Raw genomic sequence first — 16,854 nt, 5'->3', positions numbered from 1 at the left:
AAGTCAGCTGTGTGGTCACAGTGCTCCTTTTGCAGCATTTCTGGACACGTGTTATTAACTCAGGTAGCTCAGACTCTTCAGAGAATTCTATATTCATGCTGATTTCTATTTCTAGTCTATTTTATAGAACTTCTCCATTGTTAATATTTTCTTCTTACCACCTTCTATGACAAATTTCTGTAAAAGCATTACTGGAACATAGTTTTGTTTCCCTGAATAGATAGTTAAGGGCAAATGAGGTGCTTCCAAAGCTCCCAGAGAATGCCTGTTTATATGTCCCTTTCCAAGTTAGGTTTGCTGTTATTCAAGCACAAGCTCAGGACTGAAGCTATTCAAAGTACTTTCAGAATAACCACATCCATGAACCAGCAGTTGGGCTGTAGACATCCAAGAAGAGAACAGATGGCCACTAATGTGGTCAATTTTGTTCCAAACTGTCATTTAGGAAGTGAGTTTTTAGGCACCTGAGTCATGCCAAGAGGATGAACGCTCCCAGCTTAAGATCCTGTAAAGATACCAGTTTCCTGACTACTGAGCCACTAGAAAAAAATCCTGTAAGGGGTTTTGTGAGAGAAGGACTGAAACCCAGAAACCAGGAAGATTATCCTGGTTATTTTCTGGATCTTCTTAAGTCTCTCTGTAAACCTGAGAGCAAAGGCTAGGTCCAAAAAAAATGACACCCTGTCACCCCAAACCACCAAATAGCTGGGGCTGGGATCTCCCCACCAAACACTGGCAGAGTTGGGCTGGTGATTCTGCTAGAGAATAAGAATTTCATCATCTTCCTTCCAGCTGCCTCACAATACCTAGTGCCCATGGTGTTCCCTTTCATGCCCCCATAGGTGCAGCCAGCAGCCCCAGCTCATACCTCTGTTTTTCTTAGCTCACTATTAAGCTGTTTTCCTTATTCCTATTTTCTTGAGGATTCTGATTGTTTCTTCTGGCCTCAGAAGGACTTCCAGCGGCCTCTTATTTCACAGCAGGATGTTGAGGAGCCTTTCTTTTTGCCAGTGTCTATATGGGTAATGAATCAAAGGAGGAGAAGAATCCTCACCTGTAAAAAAAAGATCAAGCTCTGTCTAGGGCTAGCCCCCACAAAATGGCTCTGCAGATTATAAATGATACAATGCCTGTCCCCATGATGCTGTCCTAAAGGCTATCTTGGAGGATTTTGGGATCCAGGCCAGGTTAGTTAGCATTCAGAGTCTTCTGACTCAGGACTTTGACAGATACACTGCAGCAAATGAAAAGGTATCTGACTAACTGGGAGAGGACATCTAACCTGTGTGCAGCACTGAAATGTGAAAGCAATAAAAGGTACTCAAGGTACCACGGGTTTGGGGATAAATAATTTGAACAAAATTTCCTGTGAACTTTAGGGCTTCAATTACAGTTCTGAAATGCAGGACAAGGAACAGAAGAACACAAAGCTGCACATTAGAGTTTCCCAGAACCAATCCCCCCCAGGCAAAATACACAGTTTTCTCATGCAGCTTTTTCAGGCAAACTATTGTTAAATAAGACTAAGATATCAATTTCTCCCCATTTCAGCATCAATCAAGCTTTGCACAGAGATTTGTCCCATAATGTCTCCTGACAAGCACATAATGTACAAACAAATCTCATCTAATTCCAGTGTGTGAGCTGCAAAATTACTAGGACTGGAAGTCATATTCTTGGAAAATTACTTTGTGGTGAAGAAATGTTATGTCAAACACAAACCTATTTGTCTGGACTCAGCTCAAATTCAGGGTTCTCCATGGCCAGCCTACCCCTGATGTTCTTCTCAACATCTTTCAAGACAGCAACTGGGATTTTTGGGTCTGGCTTTTCCAGCTAGTGACTAGGTATAATTTTCCTGTATAAGCCTTGCTCTTAATTTTTATAACCCAATATCCTAGAACTTCTGGAAAGTAATTTTTTTCCTTGACTGGCTTTTGCTCAAATCAACTGACTTCTAACATAAATTTGTGATATTGAACTTTCTGTAATTTTTTTTTCCTGCTGAAGGTCAAACTTAATAGAAAAATTGGAAGTATGCCCAATGGAAATCCATATAACAGTGGGCTTTACCTATGATGTATTTTCAGAAAATAAATATTGGTTGTTGACATTATTTCTAATTCCTATAGGCTGTATCTGGATCTTTCTTCCAGCTTAACAGGAATTAAAACAGTATAACTCAAAGAACAGAATAAATTCAAAACAAGGAAAGATCGCATACAAAGGGCTTTAGAATAAACAGAACATTGGTTGTTATGCTCTGGTAAATGTGTAAAGACTAACAGGAAACATTTAGTATCTACTATACTGAGCTTTATTGCAAAAAAAAGACACACTTGTGTTTTGCCCTTTTGCTCTTTGTTCTAATTTTTTTTTTTCTTTAGGATAACAGTCAAAAACCCACAAATTTTGAACTGAGAAAGGAGACATCAAACAAGATAAAAGTTCTGTCCATTTCTGTCTGCTCAGGAATACCAAAAGTTATTTTTACTTTTTCTGTTGTTTTCACTTGTAGGCTGACTCAGAGTATGGCTCCTCTCAGCCATGGCTGCAGTACAGAGCACAGATACTGGAACTCCCTTTAACCTGGCTGAGCAGTGCAGGTACCTGAAGCAGTGTAGCCATGGCAGCACAGAGCTCTGAGTGGCCTAATTACTCTGCCAAGAAATAAATGGATACTGGCAATTCCCTGGGGAAAAAGAGGTTGAATTGTTAATAAAAAGAGTTTCCCCTGAGGCACATTCGTTAAATAGGTGTTTGCAAGAGCCAGAAAACCTCAAGTTCTAACCTTAGAATAAAAATGTCTTTGTCCTTTGGCACTTTTGATGTCCCAGCCTTCCAATTCTCCCACTGTCTATAGATACAAAAGAAAGATGTGATTGCAATATCTGATGGAAAACCTGAAATAAAGCAAATGATCCCCACCCCCAACTAAAATCTATAGGTAAAATCACCTTAAAAAGACAAATAGAGGAAGTTTCTCCTTTCTGGAAACTTGCAGAGCTCTCCTGGTAGCAGCAGTGGGGTGGAGTTGCTTGAGCATCCTGCTTCCCGAGGACACATCTCAGGGTCAGCCCCCGAGGAGCACGGGCACACCTCCTGTTTACTGTGCCTGGGAAAATGGCAGGGTATCTATGGGGAAGACCAAGGAGAAGAAACAAATGAGAGCAGGATTTAGGGGAAGGGAATTTAATTCTGTTATCTCTTCTTCCACCAGTCTTTGCTCATACACAAGAATGGACGTGTATAGAGAAAGGTGAAGGGATTTTAGCAATCTGCTCACTTTCTTACAAGCTCAAAATACACCCAGCATTTTTTTTTCTGAAACTGGAGCCCAAGACTTCAGTAAAATTGCACACACAGTCTTTTATTTCACAAGTTGGATCTATTTACATAGACTCTGAGCTAAATCAAATGAGTAAAACCCACATTATTTAGCTGAAATTGCCTTTGAGGTCAATGCAAGTTTAACTAGTTTAAGCACAGAGATGTAAAGCCATTTCAGGAAACATACCAGGTTTCTGCATGTGGAGACCTTAGAGAGTATTGCCAAATCACAATCTGTAGAATTGTGCCCAGTCTGATAAAATGCTGTTTGCAACAACTGAAATTTCTGTTTTGAGGAGACAGAAAGCAGGAAATTGTGAGTCTGCTGTCTCAAAACAGAGGCCAGTAAGTGAATAGTGTGTAGAGGCTAAAAGTTGCAATTTTATCACATTAATTTAAACATAAAAAAAACCAACAGGACACTTCTAAAATCCAAGCTGGTTTTCATTTTCAAATGTTCATATGTTACAGCTCAGATATATGCACCCCATTTAGAGCTAACCACACTGATTTGATGTTTCTATGCAGGCAAAGAAGCAATAGAGGTGAAAATCCCACAGAGCCACCAGGATGTGATGGCCAAGGATGAGCAGTAATTACTGCAGCAACACTTCAGCCAGTATGAGTGCCAACGAAATGTCTGCCTTCCCTCTGACTTTAGAACAAAAAACTGGCTTTGCCTTTGTGGGGATTTTGTGTGTTTTCTTGGGACTTCTAATTATCAGATGCTTCAAAATCTTGCTAGACCCCTACAGCAGTATGCCTTCTTCCACATGGGAAGATGAAGTTGAGGGGTTGGAAAAAGGAACATTTGAATATGCTCTTGCATGAAAACTCACAGAATATCCTGCCTTAAATTTGATGTTGATTTCATTTTGGAAACCAACTGCTGTTACATTTGTTATACATACCTGCATTTTGGAGATAGGTTGGTGGCATCCATTTTGTTAAATAAATATTTGTTGCAAACTCAAAAGGTACTTCATGTTGCTTTTATTTGATGAACAGTGGAATCGTAGATAAAAAATGTCTAACAGCAAACAAATAGACAAAAAATCACTAGAAAGTTACCATGGGCAGTATTTTAAGTATCAGATGATATCTGGCTCTTCAGAGGAGGATCTCATGTCTACTGTGTCTCATGACAGCTGAAGAAAAAGACAGGCTCATGAATGGTGAATGTTTAAGTGGTAGCACCCTGCCCTCCTCATCCAACACAACTTCTGAAACTCAGTGTCTGTACTTGTAAACACTGAGGATATAAAAGTGAAGGACAACAAATGGTTGTGGCTTAGATGAGGTGTGTGTCCATATTTTTATTCCACTTGGTTACAGAAGACGATTCACTTTAAAGTGGAACTTAAACTGTCTGGTTAACAGCCCCCAGCAGTAATTACAGCAGCCTGGCAAGGCCAAAGCAGACACAAATATGCTGCTTACCCATTTTTACCCAGCCCTCAAGGAAGGATGGGTTCCAGAGCTCTGTACAGTCCAGCACTCTCCACAGCTGGTCGTTCTGTTTGTGCTCCAGCAGTTGTGCCCAGTGTATGATCTGGACTGTCACTGATGAACTGGTCGTGGGAGATCCTATCAAAGCAGAAGTGGAAGAGCAAAAGCAGAGATTCAAATCTGGATATTCAAGGTCACCCTCATACACACAGCTGTTTAGCAAGTGTGACAGTACTTGACAGAAATTCAATTCCGTTTTTAAGAAGGCTGGCATTAGAATTTTAGGCACTGTCACTTTTGCTAAACAGATCTGTTTGCAATGAGGAGCTAAGACAAGGAGATCAGTTACAGCAGTTGTTTTCTTTTTCCAGTATTCTGAAAAATACATGTTATTCCTTTTGCCCTATATACTAGGCAGAGGCAGACAGTGGAACAGCAGAACTCAAGTGCCATTTGGAACATAAAATACTCGATTGTACAGAGAAGGACATTAATATCCTGTCTAAAAAATACAGGAGATGAACAGCCAATATTAATCTACACTGGTCCATTTAAATTACAAAACATAAACAATTTTTTGAATGTAAGGGCTTTCAACTGCTTCAGATTATACACAAGAAAAAATTCCAGACCATCAGAGATTCAGTATATTGCATTTATCCTAGTTAATTTAGCCATAAAATCCAAGGCAGATATCAGTACAATGATTCATGTGATCTGTTATTGCTGGATAGGATCATCCACTGCAGAGACCTGACACTGCCATTCTTTTTATGTACATCTAATCAGCACAGCTGAGCTCTGGGCTGTCAGGTTAGAATGCTGAAGGTACTTAAGCTATCTGGGTTAAATATAGTTCAGTTATCTCTAAACTACACAGCAAACACTGCAAACATATCCAAAGAACCCCAATATTGTCTTATTATTTTTGTTCTTGACCCAATCTATTGCTGGAAGCAACTTATCTAATTCCCTTCTAATCACAAAGCCTCATAATTTCCTGCCTGCTCTTTTCTTCATTCCAAAAAGACTAGGAAGTTAGCCTTCCCATAAACAATACAGAGAACAGAATTTTTCAAAGGCTTATTAAACATACAGAGTGAAACTTTAAATAGGGTCAGGAGTAAATGGTTTAAAACCGCATGTAGGACAAGAGGACCCCCTCAAAGAATGATCCCACTGACTTCACTGAATCTTCTGCATAAGCACTGAGCAGATCCTGTCCTGAACTCCTGTTATCTGTATGACTATATATGCAGAACTGAAAGATAGACAGAGTATGATCTGTGCAGAATCAGGCAGAGCGGGGAGGGAAATGGAGATAACAAAAGTATTTTCAGGCCCCCTCAGAAATTTCGCAATGCCATAAACCCAGTAATTGTAATGGATAGGTACATTTGCTGGTTAAAAGTTAACAAGCTAGAATGCCTTTCTAAATCACCATCTAGAAATGTTTTGAAAGAGAGGGATTGGATGCCCTACTCAGTATATTAAACAGGAGAAAAATCTGGCCAATAAGGCAGAGTCTGTAATGCCTCAAAGAGAGGGTCACACTATATGCATGAATAAAAGAGGCAGATTGTCCTTCCCTAAAAACACAGGACTGAATGGTAAGTTAAATTACCCTGAATAAGGTAGACTTGATTATATATGCATAATGCTGGAAAACTAAACACAAAGTTAATGGCAAATAACAATTCAGAGATCTCTGGAAATACATTGTGAAAAGCTAAGTATTATTTTCAAGAACAGCAGAAAGGTAAGAGATTTTACTTTTCCTAGCAAAACAATAATATGGAAATAAGACAATGAAATGACAGAATCATTTTACTTTGTAGCAAACGTTTCATTGTCATCAGAGAATCAGGATTTCATTCAGTCTCAGAGATGGAAACAAACATAGTTTCACTGACCTCAATGACAGAAGATTTGTCTTTGTTCCTTCATGCCTGAAGATGAAACACTTCCTTGCAACTTTAAAAGGCTGAAGGAAGCAGAATACTATGATCATAAATGTGTAATAATAATAATAACAATAATAATACAAAACCAGTAGAAGTAAAATAAACTAAATAAATGTAATAGGTTGCTGTGAGGCTTATACACCATTAAGCAGGAAAACTAACATAAATATGAGTAGTGACAAAGTAGTGTCTTAGCAAAAAGGTGACAGCAGAATTATATTATTGATGGAAGAAATAAGAAAATATGCTTTAGCTGTAACTCATACTGAAGATAGAAGATATCTGATTATCAGCTCTTCAAATTATAATTTGGATATGTGATTTTAGAGAAAATGTATGGTGCTAAGCTATAAATATTGATTTGTATTTTATCTTTCTGTGCCAAAGGGCCAAGTCATTGAGAAATTTAAATTGAAAAATTCTTAGGGGTTCATCTAGTCCAGCCTCTTGCAAAAATATGGAACTTTAAAAAAAATGTCCATAATGGGCTTATTTATCCAGATTTTCAGGTCATATATTTGTTTATAAGATACATTTTTTTTTCTGAAACTTTCTGCTTTTACAAATGCTTTCAAAGTTTCAATGTCCAAGTATGCTCTGGTTTTGTACAAGCTGGGTTCCTCCTGAATTATACAGGTCTATACAACCACACTCCCTAATCTTCTTAGACATATGTTTCAAGACAAATGATTGCCATCATTTCAATAGCTCATTTCAGGGCTTTCTAAGCCATACTTTAAATTGTTGCAAAGGTACTTAACCCACTAAAGGCCTTAAATATACATACCCCTTCTTCTCTTGGAGTTTTTGTTTGCTTGTGTGTTTTCTTTGAGGAGAACTGTGTGGGAAAGGGGAGGTAAGAAGCAGATTATACAGCTGTGTGTTCAACTCTCCATGGGCTGCCACTCAGGGGGACCTAGACAGGCCAGAGGAATGGGCCAGCAGGAATCTCATGACATTCAACAAGGACAAATGCAAATCCTGTACCTCAAAAAGATTTTAACATCTGCACCATACAGGGAGCAACCCCCCCAGAAGGGACTGGGGGAGCAGGCTACAGAGGAGTGAGCCCCATGCTATTCCATGTGTTAATAGCATGATCATGTTCCAAGCTTGTGTACATGGATGCTCACCATGTCACCCTGCTCTTTCATGGGTTTTCATAAAACAAATTGAAACTAGAGGTGTTCTTGGCCCATTTACAGCTCAGGCCTTTACCTCCTCTGGAGCTTGTACCAAAATACTGCTGGTTTGGTAAGAGGGTCAAGTGCATCCATCACAGATGGAGCATCTCCACAAGCTCTGTCTTGGCTTCAGTGTTTTCACTCAACAAGTGATAGGGTGACAGTCTCATGGATACATAGTGAGGCAGGGGAGAGGGGAGAGCTTGTGGTGGAAAACTTATCTAACCACACAAGATAATAGAAACAGTTTATTTGTATCTTTTATAGCAGTAAACCTGCAGCCAACATCAGGAAGACTGCTTAGAGATTCAAGAGAAAATTCTCAGCCCTTCATTATTTGAGAAGCAAAGGTCTGATATGCAACAGCACTAAACCTTTGCTGTATCTGCAACTGTGTGGCTGCAGCCACAGAAGAGTGCAAGGATCAGTGACCTAAGTCTGTGGCACCCCTGAAGATGTCAATGAACAATGCACCAAACGTATTCTTGGATCCAAACGCAAATCGCTTTCAAGTTAACATCATTAATGAAGACCATGACAACAATGAAACGACCCAAGAGGATGTGGGCTCTGACCCACCTCATTATGAAGAAACATCTTTTACTGATGAAACACACAACAGACTAAGAATCAGTTACAGACCAGGAAAAAGAGAATTATATGACAATTTCCGTCAAAATGGGGAGAAAACAGAAGCTAGCTTACACCCCTATGATACTCACAGTAAAATGTATTATCTACAAACTTTTGGCCATAACACAATGGACCCAGTTCCCAAAATTGATTACTATAGAAACACTGGCAGCGTCAGTGGGAATAAGCTCAACAGACCAAGCTTATTAGAGATTCATGAACAACTGGCAAAGGTAAGCGAAAAGGAAAGATATAATTTTTCTTTATTCCATTTCCAGACTGTTAATTCTGTTTATTAATAAGAGAAAGTCCTTAAATTCATGGACCTTGCTGAAGAGAAGTGCAAGTAACTACTTACCATATTTCCTTTGCTAGCTGCAATTTGTTCTCTGCTCTGCATCCTGCTCAAAGAAAAGATTTTTATTAAAAGGTATTTGTAATGTACTTGATAAGCAGAAACACATAGCTTAATCTTGTCTAAAAGTATGGATCTACCAAATCTCTTCTGTTTCACATAAGAGTTAGGATGGCAGATGGTGAATGTCAATTCATACTTTAACCAAGCTACACAATTCACACTTATTCTAAACTTGAATTTTACATCAATGCATACTAATTTTGACAGATTACTCCATTTTACTGATTAACCAATATAAGCATTTTAAAAAAAATTGTGTGAAACAAATGCAATTTCAGTGAATCAGATATCCAGAGCACTACCTGCTTGTTGCTGTGACAAATCCAAACAGCAAGAAGGAATAAAGAACAAGAGTGTTGAGGGATAGCAGACACTTCTCAGGTGCTGATTCAGTGAAAAAAAATTGAGGTTAATATGCACTTAACAGGGCAGGGCTGGAAAGAGAAACATCATTGCTATAGTTAAACTGAGACTAAAAGTGTCAATATACAGCAAAACCTCCTGCTCTTTTTTTGAGTTAGACAATTGTGAAATGAGAAAACTTGAGCAAAAACAAGCTCTCATCCCCATTCTGCTCAGTTCTTCATACTTCTGAGGTCTGAATAATTTGGACAAGCTTCTGTTTTTTGAATGCTTGTCCAGATCTTGTTCAGATTTCTGTTCACTGGCAATTCCTCTTTCCTATGGAGGTTAATATAAAGTAATGAAATCAAGAAAAAATACAGCCATTTTAGGACCTGATTCTTTAGGATCTTATTAGGGCAGTTTACTAGTTATGGCCTGACTTACTCAAATTAAGCTGTCCATAGACCTATGTAAAATGGCTAAAACGACAAACATTTCCAAAGATGAAAACAAAGCAGATACAAAAAGGAAAACATACCAATTTAGTATCCCTACTCATTTGCAGATGTACAAACTGCTACTGAAAGGACTAAACATGCTCAAGAAGAAATATTCTCTTATAGAAATAATTTACTTCAGTAGTGGTCAGATAAGAGTAAAACTTTATATTTGCTTTGAAAATAAGGCTGAATGAACACATACTGAACATCAGCACATTAAAGGATTTTCAGTTTTGATGGTAACCAGAAAATTCTGGGGTTTTTACTGTTGTATCTCGCAATGGTTTGTCTATTTTAAACAAAAGATAATTTTTTTAGTTTTTTTTTTTTTAAGGCTTTCACTTAAAAATTATTAAAAAGAAGGCAGATTACATCACAGAGTAAAATGAAGAGAAAATTGTTTCATGTGTTGGGACTGTTAGAAAAAAGAGAAAGAAGCATAATCTAACTAAGAGATTTCCAGACTTTTTCCTGTATCCAGTATCCATCTTACAGAAAGAGAATCTTATGCCTTTCAAAACAGGAAGGTGAATGTCATAGGTAATGGGATTTTTGTTACACTGGCAACCTGCTGTGCCCTTTTGTGGGTTGTGGCCCAGGTCTGGGAGCACAAGCACAGCTCTGGAACAAACGATGCCCCATTAGCATGGCTGGAGCCCATTTCTGCCTGTCCCATGATCTCACTTGGTGACCTTGGACAAATCACTTCTGTCTGCTGAGCTTTTGCTGAGGAATAAACAAGCACGAGGTCACCAAATAGGATCTTAATAGGGAGGGGAATGGAGATGTCTGAGAAGGCAGAGCTCTCTCAGGAGGCACAGGCTGTGAGTGCTCTGGATGGGGCTCCAGCCCCCGGCAGGGAGGGAGGAGGTGCCACACTGAGTGTGCACAGGAGTTACAGTAATAGCCCAAGGTGCTCTCCTGAAGCAGTGCACTTTTATTCCTTTTTTACTTAACCACTAAAGTCTGGATTTACCACACCATACCCCAAGGCAATCCCACCCCCCTTGCCCCCGATTTGAAACTCAAGTTTTTGAAGACAACTGTTCTGTCAGAGCCTGTTGCAAGATTCTGATAAGAAGTGGCATATGTTTGACTTCAGATTGCTAAACATCACATAAGCATTCCCATTGTGCTTTGATGCTGGGCTTAACATCATTATTAATATTTAATACATTTTTAATATGTAATTTTTCAAATGTCAGAATGTAAGGCAGGCTGAAAGGAACTTCAAATATCTAGTTTCCACACTGCTGGAGTCAAATGTGTGTCATCTTTTAGCAAGATGTGTCAGTTTTTGCACACATTAAGCCAATTAAATTCCTAAAAAATAGTCTAAGTGCTATTTCACAGCTGATGGCTGGTGATAATTACTTGGGCTTAATATTTACCCTACATAAAAAATAATCTAACCTTTCTTCCTCTTGGCTATTCTCCACACTTCTTATGGAGATTTGATGAGCTCATCATCTTTAGCCCCAGGAGAGATGAAGATTAAGCCATTCTGAAATAAGGAAAGGAAAATGTTTGGGTTAGGTTTTTTTGGGTTTTTTAAAGCAGTAAACTTTTTATTTTAGTTGCTTTTCAAAATGTTCTGTCACTTTTATTCCACATCCTTAATGCATGAGTAGCACAGGTACAGCTGCTTGGTAAATAACCAATCATTCACTAAAGCACACCAATTTAAAATGCATTTATGGAAGGTTTAAGGCCATAATTTATGATAATGGCATAGAGAGCACAAATTAATTCAAACTACAGAGGAAACAACTTGTTTCAAGAACAAAGACCAAGCCCTTTTAATTTTTTTGTCTTTGAAATTCTAACCACTGTAGCAAAAGCCTGTCATATCATTCTGTTAATCTTCCTTCATTGACTTCAATCATTTACTGTATTTTGAGCAAACACAGACATTATTATTTCAGGGTAAGAATTGTCAAAAATATCTAAGTATCTCAAAGGAGCTCAAAGTCACAGGCTTTCAACAGATCTTGTATTCCCACTTTTCTTTGGGCCAGCAGGGCACTAGGCACCAAGCTTAGCCCACATCAAAACATATTATCCAGTCACTTATTTTTAATTTGTGAGCACAGTCTGGGATTTACTGTGTCAAAGGCATTCTAAAACCTTATATCATTTTGGCTAGAGCTCCCCTCCTTGAGAGGCAACTCCAGACATCAGTATAAGAGGCATATACAGCTAGTCTTTATGTCTGTTTTGGGTTTGTGTGTCAGCTATTTTTAAATTTATGGACAAAATATTGAAACAACCTTAAAGTTAACCAAGATTTAAAATCTCATGTTTCACAGAATCACAGATATCTTTCCTCCCTGACCTGCTAAGTTAATCTGAAAATCTCTTCATCATCTACCAAAGCCTAAAAGCATCTTGATTCCTCTCTAGGAGTGGTACCCACTCCTGACTCTCTGCCAGACTATGGCAATGTGCAGGGTCCTTCCTGAAGGCCTTTGAGGAGGACCCACAAAAATCAGGCAATTGCTAACCTAATGCCAATTCCTCACAGAAACAGTGGAAGCTCTGAATAAAAAAAATCAAATTTAATCAAAAGACAATTACAATGAGTACAAATCTCAGCACCATGACTAATTCCTATTCAAGCCACAAGAAACATATCATATATCAAAGATTCTGAGGCAAGAGAGCTGAAGAGATAAAATACACATTTATATCTGTAACTGATGTGAACAATCTAAAATTCTGGGCTCCTCACTCTGGTTGCACCATAAATATGGCAATTCCCAATCCTATCTACTATGATAACACCAGTTGTGGCTAAGAATAGTTTGCAATAAAAACAGGTTAGTAGCAGATCAGGTAATCATGTATTTACTCTGCTTAAGTAGAGTAAATTCTAAAAGTGATTCTTTCATTTCCTCCCCTTGTCAGCAAGCCCACCTGCTGATGCCTGGTGTGAACAGAATATTGCTCTCTACTCCAGTGGCTGGAAAACGTATCTTTGGAATTGTTTTCTATCATGTCTCCCTTATGCAGCCAGGTGTCCTCTGCCTGGCCCAAAAGATGTATTTGTTTTCTGTGTGATCCTCCAGAACATTGCTGTGAGCACCGGCTCTGTGGAGAGAGTGGCGAATGGAGAAAGCAGCGCTGGAGATGAGACAGCAGCCAGCAAGGAAGAAGAAAACAAAACAGGATTTGTCAAGTTCGGCTGGGTGAAGGGTGTGCTGGTGAGAAACTTACCTGCATTTCTGAAAAAACAATTTACAGAAAATTAAATCAGTTCTGTTACACTTAAGTCTCTGAAGAATTAAGAGAGGGAGGCAGACTTCAGGGATGTTTGGGGTGAAATGCAGTTTATCACCCTTCTGGTTTTAAACATTACTTTCAACCTTGAACTAATGCAGTAATTTTTCTTTAAAACCTAGGTAAGATGCATGCTTAATATTTGGGGTGTGATGCTCTTTATTCGACTTTCCTGGATTGTAGGTCAAGCAGGAATTGGTATGTATCTTATTTAATATCATTTTCAACAGTGAAAGGGATAAAGAGGATAAACTATACATGATCATGATTAATATATAATCTGAGATGTGCATTTGCATGTTGAACTAAATAATGTTTTCAAATGCTTGCCAGGGTAAAAGACATTAATCCTCCAAACTATTGGAATTTTCCAGACTCACAGCCAAATTACTGCTTAGAGGCATAGATCTGTTAACTATGCATATGATCATCACATTTGAATATTTCTGAGCTTTAGTGAAATTTGTATTTAGATCCTGTAACAGATGTAAACTTTATGACTCGGGCCAATTTCTAATATGTGCGTACAGAGTTAACCTTTAAGAGTTCACACTTTGCTTATCTGTGAAACCCAAACCTTGTCATCTACATATTATAAACAACACTTCTTCACACTTCTCTGCCAAGATGAAAACAGAAGTGGAAGGAGGTCTCATCTCATCAGGATTTTGTTATTTTTAGCTACAGAACAGCACTTGATACTAGTGTACTATGAAAGACTAAGTTTTAAAAACTCTGCTACAGCTTTCATATAAATGAAATAAGCACATTCCATTGTGTGCTGTATCTTTGCTTCTTCATTGTGCAATTTAATTAATCCAAATACCAGATTCCTGGGAGACTGGGCCCCAAGGCCACCATCCAGTATCTTGCAGAGTGTTCAGTGAAACCAGTGGGAGGGGGAAGAGCTCCCAGCAGTGCAAGAGGAGCTCAGCGAGGTGCAATGTCCCACAGCTGGGTGCTACCACTCCCTTTTCAGAGCTACTGCTCTGGGGAAGCACAGAAGCCTGAGCTGCCATGGAGTGTCCCTCTGTGAGCCTGATCATACAATTAGAGCAAGGGGACTCTGATCTTTAACTGGCACCCAGATGTTTTAAAAAACAGCAAAGGCAGGACCGCAAATAGTCCAGTTTGGATAATCACAGAATGGAAATATTCAGTTATATTAAGGGGTGTCAGCTCTGCTGGACTTGGATAAAAGTCAGTGCTCAAAATCAGATTGACTATAACTATCATTTATGTCCTTGTCAATGGAAGTGAAATGAAACCCCTCCAAAATTTTGCACGGTTGAAGTCTCATTTCCAATAAAAAGAAGTAACTTCATAGGAAGTTTCACTTGAGCAAGACTGAGCTTTTAATAGAAAAATAGACTGAGTTTTTAATAGAAAAATAACAATGAAACACTTGCTAAGAAAAAAATCACAAACTTACAGAGACACAAATAGGAAAAGAAAAAAGAGCCCAGCAATAAAAGATCCAGAACTAAGCGGAAGAACTTTACTACTTCTGCCGTGCTCCATGCATGGCTCCAGCACTGTGCCTGACAAAAGGGTGCTTTCTGATTTTATGATGCATACCAAATGAGCACATACAGCCCAGGGCACTCATAACTATATGCCTTGCCATGAAAATTCTGCATCTTAATATTGCCAAGACTTTGCTCTAGGGTTTCATGCAAAATTAGTTTTTAAGGGCAGTTTAGTAACTTATTGCGATCATCAAGAAGTATTACTTTGTTTTGAGGTGTGAGAATAGCCATGGGCAAGAGTAATTCATTTTGGAACAACTTACTTAGGAGCCATATGCCTGGTTTTCAATCTAAACTTTAATCAGATTTTAACATTAATTTGCACCAACATCAGTTACAACTTTCCTGCTTTCATTTTTAATTTTACCACTTTAACTCATTGATAAGCAGGCTCTTCTTTCTTACAGTTTATTGCTCTGCTGTTGCTTTTTAAAATTGCATGTGTTATGCAAGGGGGTTACTTTTACTTTTGAAAATGAGATGTCAAATTCCATTTGAATAATTTCTCAGTGCATTTTTGGAATGCCTTAAAAGCAATAAGCTTTAAGTCCCCAGCCAAGCTGCTTAAGGAGAACAGTGATGGAAGCTCATCATCACCAAGGCTCAGGGATTTCACCGGATACTGCTACTAACATGGAAATTAAATGAGACAGTTAAACCACCATCTGGGCACCATTTACATCCCCATCATTAGAGGGCCAAAGAGAGACAACCCAATTATTTTCATACCCTGATAGGCTGTCTTGGGTAAAAGCTCTTACAGGGGAAAAAAATAGCATTCTGCAAGGTTCTCTGGCTATCATCAGCTAGGAAAAAAAAAAAAAGGGACAGAATAGTTCTGACAAGATTCCAGGTCCAAAACTAGTCTGCTATTTCCACCTAATATCTGAGGACACTCTGAAATCTGTGTTTGTACCTGTACATGGAATGGTTAGACAAAGGCAGGGAAAACCAAGTTTATGCTACCTGCAAATCTGGCACCAAATATTAGAATTATGTTACATTACATTATATTACAATGATGTTTTGGTTGAGTCACTTCATTTTATGCACTTTTCTTTTTAAATGCTAAAATATTTTTTTTAAAAATTATCATTAAAGCCTTCCCAAGAAGATGTTACTATCAGATTAGCAAAATATCTGACCCTACAATATCACATACATGTTAAAAATATGAATTGTGAAATGCAATAGAACATCCTTGAAAAGTATCCTTAGGGTGCACACAGCAAATAATTTTAAAACTGCTTTGAGAATTATGTATCCTACTTACTCAATTTAAGAGTTAATAGCTCTTAAAGTCAGTCCCCTTCTCAGACACAAAATTTGCATGGTTGAACAATATCCTTCATAGCAGATCCTGCTCAATGGTAGCTGATCAAAAGGAATGACCATTTGGAATTTTTTATCTAGACCTGCACATTAAAACACTTTCATGACTAGGTGTAGTAAGAGTTCAGAAATCAGTAAGATAAACATGATTTATTAGAGGCTCAAATCACTTTAAATATGCTACACTATGCTATATATCACTTATAGCTCACACATTACATTGCTTTATCTTAAAGGATTGTGATAACATGGCTGTAATTTAAGCAGCAAAGAACATTTATTCAGGGACTAGATGTCTATAACCATCCAGTATGAACAGAACCCAGGAATCTGATCTGTAAGTCAGATGGTAGAAATACAGCAGATAAATCAATAAGTTTGTAGCACTCCTAGCTCAATGTCAATTGTAGGATCAAAGTTTCGATTTGGATGAGCCCTGGCAAATAAATACATTTACAAGCAATGTATATTCTCCAGTTCCACACTGAATGCCTATGTACCCTATGGAAACAAGACAGATATTGCATAAGCCTTAGTTCAGATAAAACTAAGAACTGTTTCCATGCTTGGCACCAAACTGTAATTATTTACTTTTTTCTCCCAGTTTTCTCCCTCCCTTCTCATAGGCAGAAGTGAGAATAAAAGCAATAAAGTTGAGAGAAAAACATTATATTATTTCTTCACCTGACTTGAAACAAAAAGGAGATCTGGAACTACAGAGACAAATTCCTTTAGGTAGTGCCAGAAATGTAACAGCAATGGCTGCAATTGTACCTTGGGAGGTGCAGTTTGTACATGTTTTATTGGGCAGGTAGTCTAGCCCCAAAACATGTACTTCAAAGAGGATCTTTTGTGGGATCTTTATCCATGAGGTTTTCAAGAGGCAGCTAA

General features: G+C 38.3%; 3 protein-coding genes across 3 annotated transcripts in view; 2 read left to right on the top strand and 1 right to left on the bottom strand.

The window, feature by feature from the left end:
• LOC129126097 (uncharacterized) overlaps window positions 1-16,854 on the bottom strand; it is a 31,122-nt gene that overhangs the window by 9,004 nt on the left and 5,264 nt on the right. Inside the window, exons 3-9 of the mRNA XM_077185516.1 lie at window positions 12,740-12,946; window positions 11,237-11,327; window positions 8,919-8,961; window positions 7,531-7,581; window positions 6,693-6,763; window positions 4,771-4,917; window positions 4,244-4,360 (exon numbers count right to left, since the gene is read on the bottom strand). Coding sequence (XP_077041631.1) covers window positions 4,788-4,917; window positions 6,693-6,763; window positions 7,531-7,581; window positions 8,919-8,960 — 294 coding nt within the window. The 5' untranslated portion in view covers window position 8,961; window positions 11,237-11,327; window positions 12,740-12,946 and the 3' untranslated portion in view covers window positions 4,244-4,360; window positions 4,771-4,787. Of the gene's footprint in view, window positions 4,361-4,770; window positions 4,918-6,692; window positions 6,764-7,530; window positions 7,582-8,918; window positions 8,962-11,236; window positions 11,328-12,739; window positions 12,947-16,854 lie in introns of the transcript that reaches the window.
• On the top strand, window positions 3,916-4,306 carry CTXN2 (cortexin 2). Its single transcript, XM_054641835.2, has one exon. It carries the CDS (start codon window positions 3,916-3,918, stop codon window positions 4,159-4,161), a length of 246 nt encoding a protein of 81 aa, XP_054497810.2. The 3' UTR covers window positions 4,162-4,306.
• SLC12A1 (solute carrier family 12 member 1) overlaps window positions 8,227-16,854 on the top strand; it is a 42,527-nt gene continuing 33,899 nt past the window's right edge. The window contains exons 1-3 of the mRNA XM_077185520.1: window positions 8,227-8,793; window positions 12,892-13,026; window positions 13,225-13,300. Coding sequence (XP_077041635.1) covers window positions 8,383-8,793; window positions 12,892-13,026; window positions 13,225-13,300 — 622 coding nt within the window. The 5' untranslated portion in view covers window positions 8,227-8,382. The remainder of the gene's footprint in view (window positions 8,794-12,891; window positions 13,027-13,224; window positions 13,301-16,854) is intronic.

Source organism: Agelaius phoeniceus, chromosome 13 (assembly GCF_051311805.1).
Source record: "Agelaius phoeniceus isolate bAgePho1 chromosome 13, bAgePho1.hap1, whole genome shotgun sequence".
Classification (NCBI taxonomy): Eukaryota; Metazoa; Chordata; class Aves; order Passeriformes; family Icteridae; genus Agelaius; species Agelaius phoeniceus.
This window is presented reverse-complemented; position numbering and strand designations above follow the sequence as displayed.